Source organism: Colletotrichum phormii (genome assembly GCF_030913505.1).
Source record: "Colletotrichum phormii strain CBS 102054 chromosome Unknown BDP81scaffold_12, whole genome shotgun sequence".
NCBI classification, from domain to species: domain Eukaryota; kingdom Fungi; phylum Ascomycota; class Sordariomycetes; order Glomerellales; family Glomerellaceae; genus Colletotrichum; species Colletotrichum phormii.
Window position 1 is genome coordinate 70619 of NW_026851454.1, and position 24713 is coordinate 95331.

The following is a 24713-nucleotide window of genomic DNA, read 5'->3' on the forward strand; positions in this document are numbered from 1 at the left end:
GGTGTGCAATGGGCGACGTTCACGCGCCTCCGAAACTCCAACGTCCGATTTGCGCTTCTCCAAGAAAGATGTTGGAGAAGCGAGCAAGCGCCAATGTAGTCTTTTTACGCGGGATCGATTGCCAATGGTCGGATGGTCTTCTCGTATGATCTGGTTTCCTTTCCCTGGTCGCAGGTTCTTTTTCAAAGTCAAAGAAGAAAGAGCTTGCAGATAGGAGAAAGCTCGGCGAGAAGAAAGGAGGTAGAAGATGAGGAGGAGGGGTGACGAGGAAGTTATTAGTCTATAGATAGGAAGTCGGAAGCGTCACCCGCGCGCCCTTCCAGTTGCTGTAGACGAGGTGGGCTGGGCGCGCACTTCCCGAGGCAAAAGCTGGGGAATAAGACCATCTTGGGCTACGGGTGCCACTGCCAGGGAACGCGTACAAAGTAACGAAGTACCTTGACGAAGTAGCGCATGGAAAACAAGCATGGATGGAAAAGAAGGAAAGCGCCGAGAGAGAGGGAAAGATAGAGGAATTTCTAGTCCAGTGATCCAGTCTCGCTCTTGCTTTCCAGGGTCTCCCCGTTGTTGCCCGCGAAGCGCGAAGCGGCTAGATTCGCCTGGATATCCACCCAGTAATTGCGCGATCCACCACCTCGCATGGCAGTGGCGCCCTCTCTCGCACTTGCTTGCACCTTGCCCGTCAAGCTTGTATCCGTACTCCGTACTTTCCCTAACTGATATCCGAAGGCAGGTACTCCGTAGACTTAGCTTCACTTGCCTTGCAGCTCTGACATGATACATCCCGTTGTCACTTGCCATCCATCTCACTAGCAGACTAGGTAAGCACGTAAAGTACCTTAGGTAGGTAGGAAACTACCCAACAGCCGCACCAATATGGCATACAACTAACAAACTCGTGCCTTCCCTTCATCCCACCACGGCACGTTGCAAGCGAACCGCCGCCCGCCAATCGCCTGACTCATCCGGCCAATGACACAACAGGGAATCTAAATCCCGTAGGTAGCATCTTGCCTTCCATTTCAAAGCTTGGCATCCCGCATCCTTCTTGCATCTCTTGCAGATCTAACCAACTTTTACCTTTTGGCAGGTTGGCAGCCTTCCCGCCCTTTGGAACCTTTCAGCGGCTGGGAGTCACTTCCACGTTCGTTCCTCCATCTCAGGTCTACCACACACACACACACACACACACACACACACACACACACACACACACACACACACACACACACACACACACCAAGATTCAACGCTGTAACTCGCAAAAGAGAGAGGCCCAGAACTGATAAGAAAGACGAGACAGAGACGAGCCCAGATGCGACGCATCCCGCCGAAGGGGGCGCGGCGGCTGCCTCCCCGGGCTCCGCCGTCGTGACCGGGACCCCGGAATCCTCTCCATCGGCCAGAGAGGCTCAGTGTTCCCATCCAACAATAACATCCGACCAACGGACCCCAATCATCATCACACGCAATCGCATCGTGTAACATCCCGGCGCACCCTCGCACTCACATTTACAGACTCAGGTTTTGAACGCCCTCTCTTTGCATGCTTTTATTGCCAACCTTAAAGTTCGAGCCTCGTGGGCTATCAATATATCTAGGTATTCACCTATATTGTCACAACACTGGCTCACGATATCCCCAGCCCAGAACATCCCTTTTTTCTGCCCGGCCCATTCCCATCCCATCTCCACTTCCAACATCCCCCAGCCTCCACCCAACGCTAGCAACTTTGCCCCTCCTCTCCTTCTCCTCTCCGAAGTCTCCCAGACTCCAGTGCCTTGGCACAAGGTACTACGTAGGCATCGGACAGTGACAGGGTTACACCGCGGCACCACGGTCAGCTCTCCTCAGCCTGGTTTAGTCTTCTGAACCTTCAACACACCCCATGCAACTTGTCCCCTATCTATCCCGTCCCGTCCATCGTGCCCGTCGTGCCCGTATCGCTTTACAGGCAATATCCCGCCATGCACCAGCCGTGACGTGTATTACGTACAAGCAAGACCTTTCTTTCGTCCTCGCCCCCGTCTACATGGGGAAACAAGATATCCCATGTGCATGCGCAATGTCTCGATTCCTCAAGGTCTTAGAGGTTGATAGTTAGCTGTATCAGTGCCGATTACTTGATGTTATAATCTCATCGTATTTCGGATCGCTGGAAATCCCCAGATATCACAGAACCAACGGCGATTGGCTCATGCCGGCAATAATTGCTGCAAGAGGCAAGCGGAGTCGCCTGGTCAGCATCTACATCTGCAACCACACAAACCCACCACACAGCCGCAGCCGCTCCTCGTTGCACCGAGACCACGGGCAACTCACCACTGCAGCTCCACGGGCAGACATTATCAAATTTCAAGTGGGAATTGCGACGATTTGCACATGTATTCGAGAACATATCACTTTCGAAATATGTAAACGTTAAAACGCCTCTTCATTGCAGTAGCTGATCCGTCTATTCATGTGGGATCTCATCTGTCTGATGACATTGCGAATGCCACTCACAGACGTAAGATTACTATACAGTGTATCGTGTCCCAGTCCCAAGCCTGGACCTACGACCCCAGGTCCCCGTAACACCCTGAAATCATCTATTTCTCCTCTACCCAGTCGGGGTTCTATAACTAGTTAGCAATGCACTCCTTCACCTTGGGAATAGTGTCTTCAAACGTACCTTCTTGAGAATCACCAATCCCTCAAGTGTGCTGTTCAAGCTGATGTACTGCTCGTCCTCAAGCTCCGCACGCTCGCCATACGCCAAAACCACCGGCGTGCTCTGTGTTTGCCAGCCGGTGATGGTCTTGGGCCGACCCGCCTGGCCGACGACATCCACTGCCTGACCAACGCGGACGTTGACCTTCAACGGCTTCAGGTCCTCGTCCAACGTCACCAAGAAACGGGGGTGCATCGCCGTCACCAGGAAGTAGAGCAGGTAGTGTGAGTTAGATGTGATGAACGACTTGGCATCGATCATGGCGACCAAAACAGCGAGCAGGCCACCAGTGGACACGCGCGAAAGAACGTTGCGATCAGTGTGGAAGGGGTTGACCGACATAGTGCCCTTGCCCATGTGCAAAAGACCTTGAGCAATGCGCACCATGAAGAGAGACTCCTGGTCGCGGTGGTAGAAGCTGGCCAGCTGTCTGAGCAGCTGAGCCAGTCTAGCGTTGTTCGTACCCGCACCCAAGAGACCCATGGCGAAAATCGCATTGATAGCCACGTCGTTGTCGTTGTCGTGAGAGTATCTGGAGAGTGTGTCGTAGACCTTCATCTGAGGGTTGCTGGGGCTGATCAGACCCATGGCCAGAGGGACTGCTCTCCTGATGTTGGGCTCGCCGTAGTGCATGAGGTGGCCAAACTGCCGAAGAACCATCTCCTGGCCTACATCCTCGCCCATGGCAACGAGTGCGATACCAATCACTGCGTATGACTGGAGAAGCTCGTCGCCCTTCTTCTCATCCGAATCCTCAATGTGCTCATTGCAGATGTGCAACAACTCTTGAATCTTCAGAACAGCACCGGTGCCTGCCCAAGCGCAGATCTCAGCCAGCACAGCCGTCGGCTTCGCCATCGGGTGGTCAACAGCCTTGAGGGTCTCAAGGATGACGTCAACCTCTTCCTGACGGCCAAAGAAGAGCAGGCCGAGACCAAGTGCCAGGAAACGAGTCCACTTGTCCGTGAGCTGGTTCTTGCGCTCGTCGTCAAGCAGTGTCGTAACGATAGCCTCGCTGATTTCAGGGTTGGAGGAGCCGACAAAGATCAGACCGCAGGACAAGGCAGCCATGGCGGAAATTTGCATCTCCTGGGAAGAGTCAGTGATGATGGGCAAAAGGAGCTCCAGGAGGAGCTCGTTGTTTGAGCCGGCGTAGGAGAGACCCAGGCCCATGATGCTGGCGGTTCGGACAAGAGGGTTCTTGTGGTGCAGCTTGTCCTCGTCGCCCAACAGAGCCAGAGCGGGCTCAGAGTCAACACGTGCTCCGGAGTTCATGATACCAATGGCAAGCATCGAGCCAGCCAAGATCTCGGGCTCCGCAGCGTAGGTGTACTTGTCGATCTTGTCCAAGCCAGCCTCGACATCCCACAACAACAGAGTACCCAGAGAGGCCACAGTCGACATCATGCCGTCGCCCTTGGTCTTCCATACCCAGCTTTCCTTATCCTGCTCAACCAGCATCATCTTGTCGTTGCCGAAGCCGGCGTTCACGAAGGCATTGACGAAAGCGGCAGCCAGGTTGTGACGGGCAGAATCGAGGTTGGTCATGCCAGCAACGCGGCTGCTTTCGAGGTGGCTCTTGTAGATATCTTCCGTGGTCTTGGGGTCCAGAATGTTGAGCTCCTTACCCAGCGACTTGAAGTGGTCGGACAGCTTGAGGTTCGACAGACACTCCACGACTGCCTGGGCGTCCGCGTCCTCTGCGGGGAGGTCCAAGACAATGCGTTGCCGTGCGATGAGGAAAGCCAGCTGCTTCTTCAAAGCGGGGTCTTCGGCCTTCTCGAAGTCGGCCTTGATGAGGTCGACGTCGTTGAGGCGAATGGCAAGGGTCATTGCCAGAGCGTACTCCTTGTATGTCAAGTAGATGTCGTGAGCGGTCTTGAGGAAGAGCTCGTTGTCGGGGTAAGTTAGTAAGTTGACCATGCTGACCATGTAAAGGCAGACGCGGCCGTAGGTGTCCTTGTCGAGGTGATTGGGGATCTGGTCGATGATCTCGAGCTCGCTCATCAGGTCCACAGCGTCTGCCTCGGCATTGCTTTGCAAGAAGAGCGGGATGAGAATCAAGGCAAGGTCGACCAGGTCCTTCGTCGGCTCGTCGGCGTTTATCCTCTTTCCGTACACCTCGCCAATCTCCAAAGCCAGATGCCGGGTGTACTCGTGGCCCCATGATCCAATGTCGGATGAAGGTGCAAGCAGGCGGTACTTGAGGGTGTCTTGTCGGTCCTCGTCGGAATACGTCATACCAATCACTGACAAAACATCTGCGAGTGACGTCTTGTTGTCTCCCTTCGGCCAATCCTCGAAAAGTTTTGTCATCGTCTCGTAGTGTGGTCTCAGGAACTTCAGCGGTTTAGGCACGGCCGTCATTGACGAGGTTGACGTCTTGATGAAGTTCTTCATGGCCTCAAGGGCCGGCTTGTAGAGCGAGGCATCGGATTCCTGTAAACGACGTCAGCATACTTCGCATTGCACCAACGTTGCAATCATGGCAACGCACCGTCAGGCGCTCGACGAGCATATCCAGCTCGTTCTTCAGCTGTTGGTCCTCTTCGCTGAGCTCCTCCGCAGCTGCAAGCAGTTAGCCCCTCATCAATCTCGCGAGACAGCCCATATCGCTCACAGTCGACAATCTTCTCATCCTCTTTCTTGCCGTTGACTTGAGACTTCTCCTTCTTGTTGTCCTCTACGGCCTTTCCCTTGCCCTTGTCGGCAGCGGTAGGCTTCTCGCTGTCCTGCGCCATCTTGACGTGTGTTTGTGGACTCTTTACGGGTGGGGTGTGTCCTCGGGAGTTGGGTCGAGAATCGGCGCGTTCCTCTGTGTAGTTCGTCGAGGATTAGATGTCGGATCAATGGTGTGCGGTTGAGAGAAGGATAGAGTGGCGGGCGGTTGTGATTCGTGAGGGAGATGGAAGGTGATGGTAGCTTTGTAAAGCTAAGCAACAAGTCGAAGCTCCCCGGTTGCGTACGAGCCTGGCCTGCCTGCCGCACAGACACACTTGGGCCTGGGGTGTTCAGCCTGCCACGTGACCGTCGGGAGTCGATGACCCCGTCCCGGCCAAACTTATCTTATCCATGTTATCGATAGCGCACATTCAAACCCCGGCTACTTTTTCTTTCAATGGAGGGGTTCTTGGGTTCGTAATTCAGCACCTTGAGAAATGAAGGAAGAATTTCAACCTTAGTCCTATTTCACCAATACGTTTTTGCTGCGATCGCAGAACAACTTGGATGCATTTGGATACCAAAGCACTGCGGCATTTGGCCGCCGAGGACTGGAAGGTCCTCGCAGCAGTTCGTCTCCCTCACCTTACCCCTCCATAACCCCTCCAGGCAGCCCACTTACAGGATCCTAAGGTTGAACAAGGCACCAAGAACCACGAGCTGGTCCCGACGTCGCTGATCGAGAAGTTATCGCGCCTCCGCGGCGGTGCAAGCGGCGTGCACCGTTCCATCTCCAATCTCGCCAAGGTCGGCCTCATCGCCAAGGTCAAGGAGGCCAAATATGACGGATACCGCCTCACGTACGGCGGTCTTGACTATCTCGCGATGCACACGTACTCGACACGCAAGGAGGTTTACAGCGTCGGCAGCAGAGTCGGAGTCGGAAAAGAAAGCGATATTGTTATGGTTGCCGACGACCGAGGCGTGCAGTGCATTCTCAAGATCCACAGACTCGGTCGTATCTCTTTCCGGACAGTCAAGTCGAACCGAGACTACCTCAAGAACAAACAGTCAGGATCCTGGATGTACCTTTCAAGGCTCGCAGCGATGAAGGAGTTTGCTTTCATGAAGGCTCTGAAGAATGAGGGATTCCCCGTGCCCGAACCCATCGCTCAAAACCGACACACCATTGTCATGTCCTTCATCGATTCGTTTCCTCTCCGCCAAATAGCCAATGTCCCAGATCCTGCGCTTCTCTACTCTGAGCTGATTGATCTGCTGCTCCGCTTGGCTAAGCATGGACTTATTCACGGAGATTACAACGAGTTCAACATTCTTATCAAGGAGGAGGTTTCCGTCACCACAACGGAAGAAGGGGATGAGGAGACGATTACGTTGGTACCAATCGTCATCGACTTCCCCCAAATGGTGTCTATGGATCATGAGAACGCAGAAATGTACTTTGACAGAGATGTCAACTGCATCAAGCGCTTTTTCGAAAAGAGATTTAAATTCACTGCCACGACACCGGGACCATTCTACAAGGATGCAAAGAAGCTGGTTGGCAAGGGCGGTGCCACAAGAATAGATGCGACCTTGACGGCATCTGGTTTCACGAAGAAGATGGCCAAGGATCTGGAGAAGGCTATTCAGGAACAGGCCGCTTCCAAGAACGACGAGGGTGACTTCGTGGGCGATGACGACGAGGAGTACGGTTCCGAGGAAGACGATGAGGAGGAGGAGTCAGGCGATGAGGCGCCAGATGCTCAAGATGCAAGCGTGCCAACCGAAAATGGGGATGAAAAAGAAGCACAGACAAGTGGAAGAGCAGAGGATGGAGTTGATACCCAAAAATTCTCAAAGTTGACGGTGGCAGACGAGACCTAAGCCGTCGAGGAATCAAAGAATAAATTCTTTACTAGTTTCAGAAACCCTTCTGTCGCTTGCTGGTGCACAATTGTTTCTCACAAATACGGATCATATGTGGCTGGAAATTTTTCATGTTACAATTTCCGACTTCATGAGTCTGTGGCAAAAAAAAGCGTTACGCCGTCCCGATTTTGATCTGCCTCCCAAAAACTAAGGTACAAGAACTAAAAGCTGGCGCCATTCATACAGAATGCATCAAGAGTATGAGCTACCTCAGAGCATAATATGTTCCCTGATCAAAACCATACTGCCATGTGTGCTGAAACGCAGAAACTCCGAAATCTGCGGAACAAGACGAGGAATGATGCACCCGGAAAATACGCTGACACTCCTATTCCCTCACAACTCGAACTCACTTTTTCTCCTTCTTGCAAATAGGGGACGACTGGGTGCTGACAATGATGGGCGTGGCCGAGTCGGCGTGAATAGTCACGCCTTCGTCGCTCTCGGTGGACGAGATCTCGACAACGGTAGTCTCCGCGGGTGATCTGAACAAGCAGGTTAGTCAAGAAGAATGCTCCAATGGCGAGAATGGTCACCGTACTGGGTATGTCCCTGAACAGTGCCCGCCTGGTAGTCATCAGACTTGACCCCCTTGCCCATCCGATCGAGACCTCCAGTCATGGAACGAGGGGCGTAGCTGTGGCAAGTGGTCAGCAATTGAAGTCAGAGATGGAGTGGGTGACGGGTGCTCACCTGTTCGCCGTGGAGTGCAGAGCACGCTTCCAGGCCGGCTGATTGTACATGTTGGGCTGGATGCCAACAAGAGGAGTGCCGTAGGCGCCGATGTTGTACTCGTTGGTACGGAACTGGCGACGCTCAGCAGTGACCCGCTTGAGTTCCTTCTGACCAGCAGTGTCAGCATAGCGAATGTTCATCACCATGCCCTCCTCGCCGATGGGAATGCCGTTGAACTGCTTAATGACGGCATCGCAAACATCGCGGGATTCGAAACTGGGCTAATTAGCATGCGGCATTCGAGAGTAGTCAGGAGTCACATACCGAGCGAAGCCAACACCACGACTGTTGCCCATGCTATCACGCAGGATCTTGGACGACATGATGTGGTAGCCTCTGAAGATATCGCCGAGGTCCTGGAGGTGTCCGTATTCAGCATAGGAACAGCCCAAAAAAAGAAAAAAAAGAAGAAAAAAAAAGGTCAGCGCAAACTCACATTCTCCGTCAGGCTCTTGGGGAGGTTGGAGATGTAGAGGTTGGTAGAGCCCTCGTCACCCTCAGCCTTGAGGCGAGAGTTGAAAGATTCCTGCAAAACACGTTAGACAATGGGTGCTGGGCACTGGATAGTTGCAGATCAGAACATACGCGAGCAAAGCCAACCTCATATCCGAGACGATGGAAGCCTCGGATGCACATCTCCGAGTCGCGGACGTCGAAGAACTTGGCAAAGCCAAAACTGTTTAGTCGTTAGCGAAGAGTGCATGGAAAACCAAGCTCGATCCAACGTACCCTTTGCAGGCACCAGTGGACGTGTCAATGATGGCTTTGGAAGTCTCCACCTCGCCAAACCGGGAAGTGAAGCGGTACAAGAGCTCATCATCAGTAGTCGGATGAAGACCGCGAATGTAAACATTGCGGTTGCCCGGGATCCTATTCTCCAAACTCTGATCCAGGGTCTTCATCTGGGTGGCAGGGGTGAAGACTGCGGGGACGGCCTTGGGGATGGGAGGATCCTGCTTGAGGATCTCCTCCAAGTTGCGGTCGACCGGAATAGTGATGACGCCGTGCTTGGCAGCAGGTTCAACGAAGATGTTGCCGCCGACAAGCTGCTGGGGAGAAGGCGTAGTGTAGGTTGAACGATCAAGCGCAGCAACGCGGGGGCCCTTGTCATTCTTGCCGGCGCCACTGTAGAAAGGAGTCGTAGGAGCAGACTCGGTGGTGGTGTAAGAACCACCACTGTGACGACGATTCTCAAGACCGGGCACGTCGTTGTGGCCGCGGTTGGTGCGGTCCTGGAGAGCCGAGTTGCCACTCACAGCGCGACCGGGGGTGAAGGGCATCATGGGGTAGGGGACGTAGGGGCTGAACTGTCCAGGCGCAGCCAAGTAGCCACTTGGTCCGTACGGGCCCTGAGAGAGGTGATCCATTCCCAAGGCAGAGGGTAGATGAGGAGCCAGGATATAATCCTGGGGAATCATGTACGGATGGCCAGTAGCCATCTGTCCCATACCACCAACGTTGTGGGACATGCCGTTACCCAAGGTCATGTTTTGGAACTGACCGATAGCACCATTCAAGGCGTCGACGCTACCCATCATGTTGGGCATCTGGTTCTCGGGGAACTGACTGGCGTGACTGCCAGGTCCAGCATAGGCGACAGAGTGCTTGGGGTCCATGCTGTGAGTCTGATAAGACATAGTCAAGTCCGCGGTCTTGAACATCGATCAGTTAGCAGCGTGTCAGAAGCTTTCTCCTGTATCAAACAGAAGCCGCAGGGCACTGGGGCGAGTGCCATGCTGGAAGGTTGACACGAAGTCCGGGGGTTGGGCGGACGCGATATTGCACTTACAGGAACGATTTCAATGGGTTCCAAGGGTTGAAAAGAGGCGTTGAGTCGGAATTTCTGCGGATTGGAACTATGTAAGGGTTAGCGAATGAACTTGGAGTAAATGATGATATGCGATGAACAGTGGTAGGAGTATTCCAGGATACGGACAGGCTGGGGGGCAGAGGGAAATGGCGAGGAAATCTGCAAGATCGAAATGATCTCCAACAAATCGGGCGCTTGCAACAAAATGGTCACACCGCCAACAGGTGACACTATTGGATGGGGAAGAATGTGATGCTGGTCAAAGACAAACAGGGCATGGGGAGGTTTGCGTGGAGTGTGGCGGTAAAGCCAAAACTTACCTTTGTCGTCTGGATATGAACAGAGGCTTGGAACCGAACGTAGACTCGAACAACGTCAACAATGGGAAATGTTGTTACCAAAGACTCTGTGAAGAAGCGAGTGATCAGTAAAAAGATGGAACAAGCTATCGGGAGCAGTCGGAGTCAAAGAGACTGTGTGGTGGGTTGAAGAAGTGTGGTGGTGATGCTGTGGTCAAGAGAAAAGAGAGAAGATGGAGGAAACGAAGCCGAACCTGGGGCATTGGCAGAAGATAAAGGGCGAGCGGGTAGATGACGAGACGTACCTAAGGTAAGGATGCTTTGCTTTCCTTTGCCTTCCTCTGCAGCCCAAGTTTGTTGGATCCGTTGAAGCTGGAAGGAGAGATTGTGAATGTGTGGGAAAGAGAAGATTTTGCTTGAGAGGCAGAACAAGACAAGTGACGATGTAAGCAGAGAAGGTGAGGGCACCCGGGGGGCAAAGAGGTGACCCCGTCAGTTCGGACCGGGGGAAAGGCCCGGTGGGTGTCAGCTGCCAGCACCAATGGCTGTGCCGTGCTACTTTCCCAATGTTAGCAACTTCCCCGTAGCATAGAGGTAGACGTCATTCCTTCCTTCCAGCTTGGAAAATCTTGTCGATAAGGGTTGACGGGGATCGTGTACCCTAGAGACAGGAGAAAGGGAACGTACCTAGAAGTGTGACTGGAACGGGAGATGGGCCGTGGAGACAAGCTTCCTTTCCTTCCACTTCTCACTGCTTCTTCCTTCTGCTCGACGTCTCAAGGCTTCCCAAATTTGTTAACCTGACGATGTTCTTCCCCGAATTGAAAAGAGAAATGCTACAACAGGAGGAAACAGTCGACGATGATCTTCAATGGAACGATCACCTCGAGCAAGCCGTAGTAGCGGCAGTCAGGCGATGTCAACTTCCTTCTCCTGCGTCAACCAAAAGCACCACTCGATTATGAATGATGCCCCTGCTTTTCCAAAAGTAGTCGAATCTGTCTTCTTGCGGAAGACGATGCTTGATAGCTGCTGAAGAACTTGCTGCCAGCGAAGATGGCAAGTCGTTCCCTTCTTTGGATCTGCGAGTCTTCCTTCGGCTGCCTGGTCCGCTGCACTAAGTCTCGATCAACCAAGGATGCTGCTGATACCGATGAGCGATCCGGTACCAAGAATGTCGTCAATATTTGAGAGAGTCTGCAAGTCGTATTAGTATCTCTCAGCAGTGCGGGTTTATAGGACTGATCAACCCGTGTATCCAGAACTCCAGCTCAAGCTGTCCTGTGGATTGTCCAGGACCAACGCCGTCAAGCTGCCACTGGCCGGCGATATCGATGTATGCGGGGAATACGCAACGAAGTGGCTGCGTCGAACCGGTTCCTCAACGAATGCCTCCAAAGACGACGCTGCAGGTACCCAAATTGACAAGGAAACTCCAATATCAAAATGCAACCTTGATGCACCGTCCGTTTGTCCTAAGAATACCAGGGTAACGATTCAACCACGAAAAAGTCGTCGGATAAGAGGAGAAGATCTATCTGGATGCCATTTCGCAGGAAAATAGGGGCCATTCTCCGGCGGCTGAGAGGGATCTCTGCTCATCTTTATGGAGGCTGCTCTTTCGGTTTCTGTGCAGTCCACTATCCTTGCCCTGCAGCCAAGCGTGGTTGTCATAGAGTGCTGATCCACTCAACTTGTTGCTTTTCTTCCCACTGATCTCTGAGACAGGGTTAGCGTCGAGAAGGAGAGGCCGTCCGGCCGAGGGTTCAGAAATGGACGGGCTGCCTGATGTCTCTCTTTTTGAAGCGGCCAGTCTGAGGCCTAGCGGGTGACCTGATATGCCTGAGTCTGAGATCGATCCTCATCATGTAGGTGTGTGTTCGACGGGGGCCAATGGCTGCCGGCAACCGCGACGCACTCAGCACTCACTTTGGCAGACATCCCGATGTCCACCACCCACCCCGTCGGAGGTGTATTCTGGGCGGTGACTGGCCGACTGACTTCTGGAAGTCTCGGTGCCCCAGGATCAAGGGTTCAGAGCACTTCTGAGACGAAGCATTCGAGCCAACTTGTCAAACAAGGGGTTGGGTACCAAGCAGAGGATTATCTGCAGTTTGGGGAACGGAAGACAGCGGTCTGTCTACAGCGAAGCGCAACCTGGCTTTCCTTTTTTTGTTGAGAATCACTCACTTGGAGACGAAACAGAACCTAGCCGGGTTCGGATTAGAAAGTGTGCGGCCTGCATCTCACGATAGTCTGTGGCTGGCGTGATCTGGAGTGTTGGCGTGGGCAGCAGTGTCAAGCAACCCGACGTGGCGTGGCGGGTACCTGAGACCAATTTTGATACGCATGGCATACTGTTGTTGCTGTCTCCGAGGTTGTGCGAGTTTCTCATGCTCTCCCCAGGTGTGTCTTTCTTGGTCTTTTTTTAACAGTGCTGACGAACGACCGGCCAGGGAGGCTGTCTGCCGTTGTCCGTTGACGGCATTTCGAGAGATCACAACCCGGTCGAGCCACGAGGTCTTGGTACTGGCGTTCACAATCGACACCCACAGAACGAGCAGAAGAACATGGAATTCACATACAGAAGGCGAAGCGTGTTTGGCCCAGAACCGAGAACTAACATGCTCGTTCCCTGCTAGTGCCGACGAGGAAAAAGCAATGTCGTGGGGTGGGATAAGACCGTGCCGCTTTTTCACGCACATGACGAGACGAACTCGACTCTGAGATTCGCAAGGGACCCTTTTCTGGTTTCTTTTGCGGGCTCTTGGTGGTTCATGACCGTGGCGAGAGGAGCACGCCTTCTGTGAGGTCGCAAGAGAGTTGAGGCTGAAGCTGTGGTGATGAAAGCCTCCACATTTCCGCCGGCCTCCTCATCTCCCCGGTTCTCCTGATAATTTTACCCGCGTCGGCTGGCCAGAACTTTCGGACTTGCATAGAGCAGCCGCTTCAGCAAGTCAAGCCTGGGCCCGGGCGGGCAGTGTGACTGTGAAGTTTAGAACGAATCGCCTTTCTGCCCTCTGGAGTCGAGGATCGAGCAGCCATCTTTCCTGCAAAAGGACAGCCGATGTGACTGGTCTCTTTTGGATCTCCGTCGTCCAAAGTGGCGGTAAGCAAAGTCCGGGCTGTCAAGTGCAAAGGTTGCAGGTTGGCTGGGGCGGAGATCGGATCTTGCAGCGGCAGACCAGGACCAAAAGGCAAACATCAGCTTGTTGCTGCAGCCTGCAGCAAGCAAGGCGTCACAGGCGTCTTGGATCTCGAAAGTTGTTCCCCATTTTGCGCCAACCTTCTACCTCACGAATCAACGATTTCGACTGCGCAGCTTCATCAAAAAGTAAACTCCCTTGGTGCCCGTTTCAGCCCATACAATGAGACCGATTGGCGACTGATACTCATTTCGTAAGAGACGGCAAATTGGGCTCAGACATGGGCGATGATCCGGAGGACCGCAGACCAGTCACTTACGCCGACTGGAAAGTGCCTTTTTTGCGCCTTGCTTCGGCCGTCATGCAGGTCATGCCGGCTTGTCATGTCTCGATTCTTTCCTCCACCACCAAGACAACATGGCGGCTTCTGCCGGACCTCTAAGAACCGGTAAAGCGATGATGATGAAATTTGGTTCCACACGCACTGCAAGACGCTGGGACTGGGAGGACAGATTGGGAGGGATGCGATACCACGTTTCGTTGTGAGGAGAGGGACTTGGCCTCGACGTCTTATCACACCCTCTTTCCACGTTCTGCTGGGGATGATCCTCCGAGCTCTGATGTTTGCTCATTGTTTGTTTCTTGGTAGTGTGAGATACCCGAGACGCCGCTGCCGCCGTTCGGATCGAGAAGTGTTCGAGGAGCATTGGCAGCCTGTGTTGGTTGTCATCGCGCCAGGCCTTGGACCGTGGACGATCTCGTAGTTGACGGTATCCGTAAAACAAGGCCGCGGGGAGCAAGGACGGAAAGGGGAGCAGCTCGCACTCGGAGAGCAATTTCTGGCTTAGTGCCATCGTCCAACCCCGGTCACCGAGTCGATCCTCCGCTCGGCAGGCAGTGCCATCCGTAAGTAAGGTATGTTGGAATGTTTGCGGGGTGGGGGGAGGGAGGGGAGAGAGGGATGATCGCATCACGTCCCTACCCGTTCCGGGTTCAGGTTCACCAGTGGTCTCTTTCCTCCTTCATTCCGGGGTTGGTCTTTTTTAACCGGTTATTCTTGTACCTCTAGGGAAACGGGGTGTTGCTGAGTTATGCTGACTGATTGATTGCAAATATCCGTAAGGATTGTTTATTCTTTCCCGCACGAGAAGACGGACGGACGGGCTTGGTGCTTCCCGATCTGTTCAGCTTTTTTCCGATTCAATTATTGATTACTGACCAAAGTGACGGCGTCCCGGGTCGTGTCAAGGAGAGTAATATATATTTTTCCCCTCGAATAGGAAGTGTCAAGTAGCAACCACCGAAAGGCCAATCACGCCATGGCGAAGCCCAAGCTTCTGCAACTACCCGTATCACCCAGCATCTCGTCACAGAGGGCCGCACCATGTCGCCTCGGTTGAGGTAGGCCCGGTTGGTACTTACTTTACCAGTTAATGATTCCAGGAAGACAGCTAGATGGCCAGCCGGGTTAGGTATGATGGGTAAGTTCATCAATTTGAGGGTTTAGACACCTACCTAAGCTCAGGGTAAATCACAACTGTCATTTCACAATTGACATATTGTGGACAAAGACTTTGGAAGATGAACTGTTTATACTCTGAACGAATCATTATCTGCAGTACAAACTCCAAAAAACCAACCAACTGACAATCCAGTGGCACGCGTGACAGGACAATGACGGCATAAAAACAAGAAAAACAGAGGTTGTATGCCAAGTTGGAAAACCAAAGTCAAGCAACCAAGCCAAAAAGAAAAAACCTTGCCCGCTCGTCACCATGCCTGCCTGCCCGCCCAACGTTGCTTTAATGTAAAATAGTTGAAAAAAAGGAAGAACCCCGTCTGCGCGATCTGCCTGCAAAGAGGTCGGTGGGATGGGTTTAAGGTAGGTTAGGTTTCCCCGAGACATTACTCCGTTCATCCCGATCCAATATGCACAACATACGCCGCCCTATGCTGATATAGAAGACGTGCGCACATCCACACGCATACCACGCACGAACAGATTTCGCACCTCTATAAAGAGAGCGTAGATGCCTTCTCCGTTTTCCTTTCTAGATTCCGTACTCCGTGTCACATTACGCAGACCGACTCTATGACCAAACATCCTCCTGTGGCATTGATTAGCATCGGTCTCGAAACTGTTGTGGGGGAATGCGACCCGACGTACCTGGTATTGGTTGGCTGCTCTCATGTTCTTGACAATCTCTTCGGCCTTGGCCTCGGAGATGCCACGCTGCTCCGCCAGGATCTGGCCCAGAACGGTGTTGACCTCGCGAGCCATGTTGGCGGCGTCACCACAGACGTAGAAGTAGGCCTTCTTCTCCAGAAGCTTGTTAATCTCCTTGGAGCGCTCCTTGAGGCGTTGCTGGACGTAAACCTTCTTGGGGCCCTCGCGGGAGAATGCGGTGATGAGCTCGAACTTGTCGCCGAGATCCTTCTTGTATTGCTATTACACGTGTCAGTCTTGTGTCATAAACCATGCAAGGGGTTAAAGGATGGCTCTGCTTACCTCCCACTCATCCTTGTACAAAAAGTCCTCGGTCGACTTGCGGCATCCGAAGAAGAGAATCGTCTGACCAACATCGGCGCCATCGCGAGCCAACTTGGCTCTCTCCTGAATAAAACCACGGAAGGGGGCCACGCCGGTACCGGGACCGATGCAGATGACGGGCTTGGAGGGATCGGAAGGCAGCTTGAAGTTGGAGTGGCGGATGTGGACGGGGACGTGGATGCCGTCGTACTTGTTTCTGGGGCCAGTAATCTCGTAGGTCAATCCAAAGGCGGTGGGCTCGGGGTCGTTGTTCTGCTTCTGCTTCAGAGCCAGGAGGTAGTTCGTAGCGACACCACGGAATGGATCGCCGCGGCCAGGGATCGTCTGGTTCTCGACAACGGCGGTGATGGAGATCTTCTTGGGCTGAACCAAGGACGAGGAGGAGATGGAGTAGTAACGAGGCTGGAGCTTGTTAAGGCCTTCGATCCAGGCGGAGAAGGGGATGTTGGTCCACTTTTGTCCACCGCTGACAGAATCCAAGAAACGAACAATGTTGTAGAAGTGAGCACTGGTCTTCTCGTAGAAAAGGCCCTTGTCGCCACCGAGCTTGACCATCTCGGCCTTGATGTCTTCGCTGGGAGCGAAAGCGGCGAGGGTGGAAATGAACTGACGGGAAACGGGCGCGCAGATCTCGAGGTGGTAGCGAACAATGGCATCGTAGGTGGTGGGCGTAGGGAAGGGGACCTTGGCGGTAGCCTCGAGGGCCTTGACGCTGACGACCGAGTGTCTCTGCTCCGTAAGTCCGACGAGGTCGAGGAAGCGGTCAACCTCTTCACCGGAGTTCGTGGGCCAAATGGCAATGTGGTCACCGGTCTGGTAGGACAAGTTGGATCCGCTGATATCGACTTCCAAATGCAGGCAGTTTCTGTCCTTGACGCTGAAGAGCTCCTTGGACTCGGCGATGGGGGCGATGTAGGGGTTGTGGGCGTTGAAGGGACCCTTTGCGGTACCCTCGAGATGCATCTTGTTCGGCTCTCCGACGTAGACCTCGGAGGACGAGGCGTCGAGGCCCTCGCGCTCGAGAACGCTGAAGGTGGGCTCGTAGACAGCCTCGCGCTCCTCCAGACCCATCTTCTCGGCGAGAGCAGCCCACATGGGGTCCTTCCAGGCCAAAAAGTCCTCTTCCATGGTACCGGCGCCATCGTCACCTTCGCCAGCCTCGCCGATCTTGGATGCGCCGAGCTTCACGAGAGCCTTTGTGACGTTGCGAACCATGGAATTGTAGTGCTCGTAGGTGTTGTTACCGAGACCGAAGGCGACAAAGTTGAGGTTGCTCAGGGCGGGGTCGTTGCCCTCGGAGAAGGAGACGTCCTCGCCGGTGATGAATTCGTAGAAATCGACGGCGTTATCGGTGGGCTCGCCCTCGCCGTAGGTGGCGAGAACGAACATGACGACCTTGTCGCTGGGAATGGAGTCGAGGTTATCGTAATCGTAGTCCTCCAAGTCGGCGACCATGGTCTCGAGACCGAAGCGGCTCTTGCCTTCCTTTGCGAGTCTAGAGGCGTAGTCCTCGGCGGTACCAGTCTGGGATCCGTAGAAGACGATGCAGTTCTTTCCCGACTCATCCATCTTCTCGAGGATGTTTCTTGTCTTGCCTGCCTTGGCGCCATTGGCGTTGGCGAAGGCGTTGGCGTAGGGGTCCTTGACTACTCCCCAATATTTGCCCTTGGTGAAGTAGGCGGCCGTACCCAAAAGGATGACGGCCAGGACGACGATGTCCAGCGTGTCGAGTTCCGCCATGTTGGGCCGTCGGACTCAACTGGACTGCTTGGAAGGGTTGCGGCTCGGAAGCACTGACAATTCCGAGGTGATGCGCGACAGCGACAGGGCAGAGAGGGTGGTGTTTGTTGTACGAGTGAAGATTGGCGGGGTTGCTGCAAGGAGGTAAAAAGTCGCAGCGAGCGATGGAGATGAAGAATTACCAGCCCAGGAGTGCGAGTGGGATTGCCGGATTTGACAGCCGTGAATAGGCGACTATTTAGGGGGGCGATCTGACAGCCGCGGGAATAGGCGGTTGTTGGAGGGAGTTGGAGAAATGCAAGCCTCGTGTGTAGCCCGTGAGGTACGGAGTATGGAGCGGAATACTGCAATCGTGTTCACATGAGATCAGCGGGGGTGATTCGACAATTGGCCGGGAGGAAGAGGTATGGTTGTGGTGGAGTTGGTTGTGGTGGAGTGGTTGTGGTGGAGGAGGATGTGGGTAAAACCAGGAAGAAGGTCTGGTCAGACCGTCAGACCCAGCATTTAGCCCGTCGGTCGGGGAGAGTGGAAACAGTGCGATGCCGAGTTTCGGACACGCACCAGTGCCAGCAGTTCCGGCGCCGCCAATGACGGCCAGACCTGTGGGCAGCCAGCAACCACCTTTCTACTTTGCACAGTACACTATTTGTCCTGTCTAGTTGCGTTGCAGCGCAACACAGTTCTGGTAGTGCACAGCGTGGGACCAAAGGCTGACACCCAAGGCAAGGTAGCCAGACCAAAGCACTGGGATGGGGGAGGGTGGGAGGTACGGGGGTTTAGGGTCCACGGGCAAAGAGAAGATTGGACTTACCGGTCTGTGCAAAGGACGCCGAGACCCCAGTTGGGAAAGGTACGGGCGGAAGCACACAACGCAAGAGTGAGCGTGTGAGCAGTGAGAGAGAGAGAGAGAGAGAGAGAGAGAGAGAGGGAGGGAGGGAGAGTACGGAGTAAGTGAAGTGTGTATGTGTATGAGAGTGTACACCGGGGAGAGTTGTTTGGTAGATGGCTCCGGGTCGGGTATGGAGTAGAGGAAAGAGAGAAGGATTGAATAGTAAGCGGACTCGGAGTGAACAGTCGGCGGGAAGAAATAGGAAGAACGGAGTATGGAGAAATTTGAGGAGGAGAGGGCTGAGACGGAGGGAGTGAGAGTAAGGAGTAAGAGTAAGGAGTAAGAGTAAGAGAGGGCAAGGTCAGGAGAAAATAGGAAGAGTCGACGGGGTTTGTTCGTGCGCTGCAGAAGTCTCGTCTCGTTCGACGGGAGTTGATGAGGACAAGCAAGGCCGGGGCAGGCAGGCCGCAGCACAGGAGGAAACGGACGGAACTTTGAATCGGAAGTGCGATAAGGGACCGGCGGGCAGAGTTGCATTGGACGGCCTAGTCTGGGGACAGTGGACACAGAACTGGGCTGACTTGAACTTGTTCCTTGTTAACTACCCAGTACCTAACCTATGATCTATCTATGTAACTGTGTAATAAGGTATTGTGCGAATATTCGTAATGAGGCAAGGTAAGGTAGGTACGGACACTTGGATGTGCATGGAAGCCCAAGGCAAGGAACGACCTAAGGTAAGGTTATGGAAGGAAGGTACGAGTATCGGTCTGTGCCTCTCCACCTTCCAGTCGGGTCGGGTTTGGCATGCTCTCGTTCCAGGATTTGGCAGGGCAGTTCCGAATCGAAAGCGAGGTTCCTTCCTTTCTATTCTCTGTCCCACTCCCTAGCGGAAAGCCGTTGCCCAATATCTCTCCGCCGGCTCTACGTACCTTTTGTGCCTTCCTCTGTACAAGAATTCCTCTACGTACCTGTTCCAGTTGCTTCCAAGCTGTGAATGGTCTAGGTAGGTACCTACCGCACCGCTTTGGCGCGGACAGTCGGCCTTTCCTTCCTTCCTTCCATTTCTACACTTTAGGTCTTGGTGTTCCGGCCCAAGACTGAGGAAAGTACGGGTCAATTCCTTGGCAGGTATTAGTCCGCACCTTCCACAGTTCTCTCTCTAGGTAAGGTAGGTACTGCCCAGTCTTGACGCTGCCATGTACCGTCTCCCCACCAAACATTCGATACGTACACACAGACGCACGGTCTTTCTCGGTTGTATGCTTAGTCATTATCCAAGTGGACCACTCAGAATGGGGAAGGCGGACTTGAGAGCTTCGATCAGCGGATCCCGAGGGGTCGGTGCCGAGATATCTCCATGCCTGGGTTCCACCGCGGAAACTTTATGGTTTACTTTCACTGCGTGACTGGTGACTGCTTCCATTGACGGCAGTCGTTTTTGACATTGTGCGGCAATCCTTTGACTGGAAACCTGCAGAAGCTCATCATCGAAGCAAGAAACTCTCTTTTGCCGCCAGCCACACCACATGGCCCTACACTATCACGACCAACTACCTACCTCTCTGTACGAATACACGCCGTATGCGGGAACCAAGTAGAGAACAGACCGTCCCTCTCTACAAGCTCCTGGAAGGCTGAAAGGTGGTCTGATGAGGCGTCGACGGACAGTTCCTACGTCCATAATAAGAATTCAGGAATCAGAACAGCCTGACTCTAACACTCCAGGTTGTAGACTACTACGGATACATCCCACACTATGCATGCCAACAAGGGGACGGTGCGTCTGACTCGAACGGTTCGTTGAATCATTCATCTTTGATGACACCGCAGTAGCAGATATATGCCGAGATGGACGACCACCAGCCAGCAAACACTAGCAGTCCCATTCTCCCATTCTCTCTCCGCCTCGATTGGGTTGGCACACGAGCGACGACGGTAGCCCACAGGGCCACTGCCACAAGCCCAAGCCTGCGCAAGGGAACCCCGCGAGACCGATAACGAGCCCAGCCCACACTTCATGCCACAACACCACGACACCACGGCAGTTGCTGTGTCATGTTCCCCAAGGCTTCAACTACCTACCTACCCACGCTACCTTACTCTAATTTCTGGCGCGAGGATACCTACCCAGCTGTCTACAAAGAACGAATACGCTCTTTCTGTACTACGGTCTACGGATACAGTATGGATACGGTCGATCCTTGGCATATGTACTCTACACAGTTCTCTCTCTGCACCATCTGTCTCAGTTGTTACACCTGTGACCTACCACCAGTCACCCAGCTACCAGTCTACGAATTACCTTAAACGTTGGTGCATTCCGCGGCTGCCCGATGCCTCGGGTTCCGTCGCAAGGAAACTGACGCATTCCATTTCAGGCCACGTCTTCATCAATGACAGCCACATTTTTTTCGGCCGAAGCCTCCGACGACCCAAGCTTTTGCTTAATGACACGGCGACTCGGCCTAACAATCTCAGATCACTCCGACAAGCGCCAGGGCGCAGCGGTGATCCACGCGGGCCGTACCTCGATGCTTCTCGAACACGGTTTCTAGGAGACCTTCTCATCTCGGGAGCCAATGTGTTCGCGTATGATGATCATCGACGGCGAGGCGTTTTACTGCCTACTGGGATATAGGACTGGTACAGATTTCAAAACCGAACACGAATACGCGGAATCCGTGTGCCCCAGTAGGCCCGTCTCAACCACCCACCACCACCCTAACTCTCCCGGCCGTCCCTGTCTGCACACTGTCCGCAGAGTGGAGCCGAAGAGTCGACGGCATCGCGGTGCGCCGGGCCCGTCCCAAAGTCCGCTGCTTCCATGATGCCGGCCGGCGATAACATGAAGGAGAGAGATCGCCACTGTCTGCCTCAGCTATTTCGTCTAGCCAGGGTGGTGAGCCACGCCGCCACTGCCGTAGTGAGACCGGATCAGCATCCGAAACAATCACCGGAGCTCTTTGCTGGCGATTGAGCATAGGCACCGGGCCTAGATTACGGGCCAGCTGGCCTCTCCGGGCGATTTGGAGGGTTTCACCGCAGCTTCGGTCTCGGACCTTCACGCCAGTCCTGGCTCTCCACCACCGGCGGATACCCACTCTGATCCTACCTGGGCGGCTGGGCCGTTTCCTTGTCTGCAAGCGGCGCTCCACCCCCACGCCCGCGTTTGCTAATGCAAATAGAAGCGAAATAAGGCCTTCAACCGATTAGCAGCACTGAGCCGCGGCCAGAGCCTAGGCTCTAGGGAGGTTCGTGTACAACTCTTGAGAATGGAAAGCTGTGAAGCACTGCAGAGTGCAGATCCCATCGAACAATGTGCGAACGAACCTCGCCTCGTTCAAAAGGGAGTCAGTCTCTGCCATCAGCTTAAGACCTGGGATCCTCTTGATCACTTCGTCATACCCCGTTTCTCGTGCAAGCACGGCAGGGTAAACTTCCTCGACAAATTCCCTTCACATTACCTGCCTTCGCCGCGAGTGCCGGAAACTACCCTCTTTTCTTTTCTCACCTTCCATGATCTCAACTTGGCAAGTCGGGGCGCCTGCCACTGAATCAGCCCATTGATCGTGATGCTGTTATGCGGTCAGTGCCGACGGGGCCAGAGAGCGTCCTCAATGCCAGTCATTTCGAATAGTCGAGAAATCGACCACATATGCTCTTCGCCACTGGCTACTTGCAGACGAAGACAAGAAGCCGTTGCGACGGTTGCGAGATATGACAGCATCGAGTCTAGAACTGCTGATCGACGGCATTCGATGCTGGGATTGATATTGTTCGGATATTTCCAGGCCACACGTGCAGCGGACAATCCTAACGGCAATCATCCTGCATGTGCCGCAACCTGTGAGCATCAGCATCCATCAGGGAAGAGAAACTCTTTCCCGCGCTGCAAGTCTCGCTCATTCCGACTTCAATTGCTGTTGATCGTCGACAAATGTTCACGGTAACATTTTATGTACGGATACTTGGGTTGCTCGACATCGACGTGACACATCACTCGTTTCTTCTGATCGGACAGCGGAGTCAGAAATTGCCATCGGGGACCGCACGGTAGCCCGCTCTTGCGTCTGCATGAGCATGAATATGACCTGTCCAAACCCCAAGGAAGTTTGTACGCTCAAAGATGATGCGGCATTTTGCTAGGCAAAAGACTGTGCAAATTTGTGGGTTGCTTTACAAGATGACAGACTAATCATTTACCTCAGGAATTAGGACCAACTGGAGATCCAGAGGCCAGATTGCGATGCACGAACGGAACTCTGGGTTGACCGAGAGTGATCTTCGTCTTATGGAGTGCAGACCAAAATTTCAGCAGTGATGGGACTCATGGCAATGTTGAACAGTCAAAGTGTTCAGCTGGATGGGACCGTGGCAATCAATGCCCGCCTACCCGCGCTCCCGTCGCCGCCCGCCTCACAGATTCACAGCTCGGCCAATGTTTCTGTCCGCTGGCCATTCCCAGCAAGCTTCAGCGCGTCCAGGGGTTTTACGGAGGGTCGTCCGTTGTTATGCCCTCGGATCGAGCCCGTCGAGGCTTGGCCCTCCCCCGTCTCAGAGACCTTTCAGTCAGCCTATCGTGCCTGTGCCTGTGTGCCCGGGGCTAGGTATTCAGCTATTGGACGGTGGACCAATGCTTCCCTCCTGTGGCCCCCTCGTCGAGTGGTCTGTGGGAGATGCTGATTGGGCGTGGCCCTTGCATAGATCCTCCCCTTGTCGCGTGGCCGGTGCTATGGAGAAAAATTGTGACGGACTCTGGCGATTTGGCCCGCGAGCGGAGGCTTCCGGGCTAAAGAAGCCACATCTCGGGTCACTCTGTTAGTGTCTGACAGAAAGACGATGATTGGTGCCGAATGTTGGACTACGGCGAAGACGGTGATGCCCCAGTGGGCGAATCAAGCGAGGCAATATCAATGTGCATCTCAAGAGACGAACATCGACATCATCAACAGCCTACGGCTGAGCAAAAAGGACCACGAGGGCCTTGCAAGGTCAGGGACTGGCAGGGAGATGCCGAATGAGAGGTGCAGGTCTCAATTTGGAGAGGGACTCGAGGAGCTTTGTGTGATCTCATAGCTCGCGGTGCCTTGGGCAGCAGATGGCTTAGGATCAGGGGAAGGAGGGGAAAGGCATGACATGGACCGGCATGAGACCCTGCTGACTTTCTTTTCTGCTGGTCTTGTGAGACTTGAGAGGAGAGACAGTCCGGTGCAAGGCAAGCCGCGAGGCAAGGAAGGCATTGATGGCATGTTGGATTTGCATATTGGGGGGGGGGGGGGGGGGGGGGCAATTGGGGTAAGATGGTCATCGCTGACGAGCATTAGAAAGAAACCATCATGACCTCAGTCGAAGTCAGTTCCATACTCCATGAGTCCATACAGAGAAGTACGAGAAAGTTGAGAAGCGACAAAAGTAGTCGGAGGGTACCTACGGAGTTCGGATGTGTGGACGCTGCGTGTAATTGCGGCGAGCAAGGCACCCAGGCAATACCTTGCCTTGTGCTTCTTTTCGCTGCTTCGCACCCCTGGGCCCCTGGCCATGGGACGGTATTCGGTGGTTCCAACGGCCAATGGTGCCCTTTTCTTCTTCATTTGCTTCTTCTGCTTCTTTTCTGGGCTGGTCCGGCGGGATTATTATAGGCTCGGTGACAGCAACCCAAAAGAGCCGCCGTAGACTCGTAGTCAGCCATACAAACCCCAGCAAGAAATGAAAAAGGCTGTGTTTACGGAGTACCGTGTTGTCCAATGGTAATGAAATGACATGTTCGTATGAAAGACGGAAGAGGAGTTCTGGAGAAGAGAAGAGGCTGGTGCTTGCAGCTTGGTCCGGGTTCGATTCCCACTCAGTTGATATTAACTGGAGTGACTGGCTAGGTGATTGATTGATTGACTGGATAGGCATGTCCGACTTTCTCTTCTTGGGTTGCTTTATTGAACAAGATTATTATATTGGATTTTGGGATTGGGATTAGAACGGGCTGGTCTTGCTGCTCGGCCTCCTTTCCCACCCCTCCCAAAAGCAAAAGGCTCACAAGGCCCCAACTTCTCCAATCATCATGATTATCATGCTCTTTCATCATTGATTACCCACCGGCTTGAACTTGCTAGCACCGCCGCCGTGCCGCGCCGCCATCGCAACTCGCAAATCAGAATATACCCGACGGAGACCCCGATCCCAATCCTGATTTGATCGTTGCTGTCCTGTTCTGGTCCGGATGTTGATTTGATCCTTCTTCTTCTTCTTCTCCTTCTTCCTCCGCTGCCGCATTCTTGATATCCAATTGTTCATCCGTCA

The 24713-nt window shown here is 53.7% G+C and overlaps 9 protein-coding genes across 9 annotated transcripts; 2 read left to right on the forward strand and 7 right to left on the reverse strand.

Moving 5' to 3' along the window:
* Positions 1-2415: 2415 nt before the first annotated feature.
* BDP81DRAFT_472254 (proteasome/cyclosome) lies at positions 2416-5646 on the reverse strand. The gene is made up of 4 exons (XM_060594610.1): positions 5334-5646; positions 5211-5281; positions 2675-5152; positions 2416-2618 (listed from the first exon to the last, which is right to left on the reverse strand). The coding sequence occupies exons 1-4, from the start codon at positions 5452-5454 to the stop codon at positions 2592-2594; spliced, it is 2697 nt and encodes an 898-aa protein (XP_060444032.1). The 5' UTR covers positions 5455-5646; the 3' UTR covers positions 2416-2591.
* Positions 5647-5806: 160 nt separating this feature from the next.
* Positions 5807-7400, forward strand: BDP81DRAFT_38050 (RIO1 family protein). Its single transcript, XM_060586845.1, has 2 exons — positions 5807-6004; positions 6068-7400. The coding sequence occupies exons 1-2, from the start codon at positions 5942-5944 to the stop codon at positions 7259-7261; spliced, it is 1257 nt and encodes a 418-aa protein (XP_060444033.1). The 5' UTR covers positions 5807-5941; the 3' UTR covers positions 7262-7400.
* Positions 7401-7655: 255 nt separating this feature from the next.
* Positions 7656-9657, reverse strand: BDP81DRAFT_395030 (sporulation-specific protein; the record flags this gene model as incomplete). The annotated part of the gene is made up of 7 exons (XM_060588027.1): positions 7656-7791; positions 7848-7943; positions 8000-8257; positions 8306-8397; positions 8478-8567; positions 8627-8717; positions 8771-9657. The coding sequence occupies 7 exons, from the start codon at positions 9655-9657 to the stop codon at positions 7656-7658; spliced, it is 1650 nt and encodes a 549-aa protein (XP_060444034.1).
* Positions 9658-12708: 3051 nt separating this feature from the next.
* On the reverse strand, positions 12709-14277 carry BDP81DRAFT_429688 (uncharacterized protein). Its single transcript, XM_060590537.1, has one exon. It carries the CDS (start codon positions 14265-14267, stop codon positions 13665-13667), a length of 603 nt encoding a protein of 200 aa, XP_060444035.1. The 5' UTR covers positions 14268-14277; the 3' UTR covers positions 12709-13664.
* Positions 14278-14715: 438 nt separating this feature from the next.
* Positions 14716-15300, reverse strand: BDP81DRAFT_38105 (uncharacterized protein). Its single transcript, XM_060586866.1, has 2 exons — positions 14812-15300; positions 14716-14747 (listed from the first exon to the last, which is right to left on the reverse strand). The coding sequence occupies exon 1, from the start codon at positions 15212-15214 to the stop codon at positions 14906-14908; it is 309 nt and encodes a 102-aa protein (XP_060444036.1). The 5' UTR covers positions 15215-15300; the 3' UTR covers positions 14716-14747; positions 14812-14905.
* An 86-nt stretch (positions 15301-15386) lies between these two features.
* Positions 15387-17587, reverse strand: BDP81DRAFT_395031 (NADPH-cytochrome P450 reductase; the record flags this gene model as incomplete). Its single annotated transcript, XM_060588028.1, has 3 exons — positions 15387-15404; positions 15464-15742; positions 15806-17587. The coding sequence occupies 3 exons, from the start codon at positions 17585-17587 to the stop codon at positions 15387-15389; spliced, it is 2079 nt and encodes a 692-aa protein (XP_060444037.1).
* A 178-nt stretch (positions 17588-17765) lies between these two features.
* On the reverse strand, positions 17766-19056 carry BDP81DRAFT_38122 (uncharacterized protein). Its single transcript, XM_060586878.1, has 2 exons — positions 18399-19056; positions 17766-18066 (listed from the first exon to the last, which is right to left on the reverse strand). Exons 1-2 carry the CDS (start codon positions 18951-18953, stop codon positions 17944-17946), a joined length of 678 nt encoding a protein of 225 aa, XP_060444038.1. The 5' UTR covers positions 18954-19056; the 3' UTR covers positions 17766-17943.
* A 3520-nt stretch (positions 19057-22576) lies between these two features.
* On the forward strand, positions 22577-23303 carry BDP81DRAFT_38158 (uncharacterized protein). Its single transcript, XM_060586890.1, has one exon. It carries the CDS (start codon positions 22783-22785, stop codon positions 23239-23241), a length of 459 nt encoding a protein of 152 aa, XP_060444039.1. The 5' UTR covers positions 22577-22782; the 3' UTR covers positions 23242-23303.
* A 424-nt stretch (positions 23304-23727) lies between these two features.
* BDP81DRAFT_38167 (uncharacterized protein) lies at positions 23728-24469 on the reverse strand. Its single transcript, XM_060586893.1, has one exon. It carries the CDS (start codon positions 24318-24320, stop codon positions 23847-23849), a length of 474 nt encoding a protein of 157 aa, XP_060444040.1. The 5' UTR covers positions 24321-24469; the 3' UTR covers positions 23728-23846.
* Positions 24470-24713: the final 244 nt, after the last annotated feature.

What these genes read in the sequence shown, in the direction of transcription:
- BDP81DRAFT_472254 (XM_060594610.1), bottom strand. Translation starts at nt 5,454, where the DNA reads ATGGCGCAGGACAGCGAGAAGCCTACCGCTGCCGACAAGGGCAAGGGA. An exon ending in GGATGAGAAGATTGTCGACT is followed by an intron (nt 5,282 to 5,333) that starts GTGAGCGATATG and finishes AACTGCTTGCAG; the next exon opens with CTGCGGAGGAGCTCAGCGAA. An exon ending in GATTGGTGATTCTCAAGAAG is followed by an intron (nt 2,619 to 2,674) that starts GTACGTTTGAAG and finishes AACTAGTTATAG; the next exon opens with AACCCCGACTGGGTAGAGGA.
- BDP81DRAFT_38050 (XM_060586845.1), top strand. Translation starts at nt 5,942, where the DNA reads ATGCATTTGGATACCAAAGCACTGCGGCATTTGGCCGCCGAGGACTGG. An exon ending in ACTGGAAGGTCCTCGCAGCA is followed by an intron (nt 6,005 to 6,067) that starts GTTCGTCTCCCT and finishes CAGGATCCTAAG; the next exon opens with GTTGAACAAGGCACCAAGAA.
- BDP81DRAFT_429688 (XM_060590537.1), bottom strand. Translation starts at nt 14,267, where the DNA reads ATGCGATCATCCCTCTCTCCCCTCCCTCCCCCCACCCCGCAAACATTC.
- BDP81DRAFT_38105 (XM_060586866.1), bottom strand. Translation starts at nt 15,214, where the DNA reads ATGAACGGAGTAATGTCTCGGGGAAACCTAACCTACCTTAAACCCATC.
- BDP81DRAFT_38122 (XM_060586878.1), bottom strand. Translation starts at nt 18,953, where the DNA reads ATGCAACTCTGCCCGCCGGTCCCTTATCGCACTTCCGATTCAAAGTTC. An exon ending in GGCGTCCTTTGCACAGACCG is followed by an intron (nt 18,067 to 18,398) that starts GTAAGTCCAATC and finishes CGGTCTGACCAG; the next exon opens with ACCTTCTTCCTGGTTTTACC.
- BDP81DRAFT_38158 (XM_060586890.1), top strand. Translation starts at nt 22,783, where the DNA reads ATGGGACCGTGGCAATCAATGCCCGCCTACCCGCGCTCCCGTCGCCGC.
- BDP81DRAFT_38167 (XM_060586893.1), bottom strand. Translation starts at nt 24,320, where the DNA reads ATGCCTATCCAGTCAATCAATCAATCACCTAGCCAGTCACTCCAGTTA.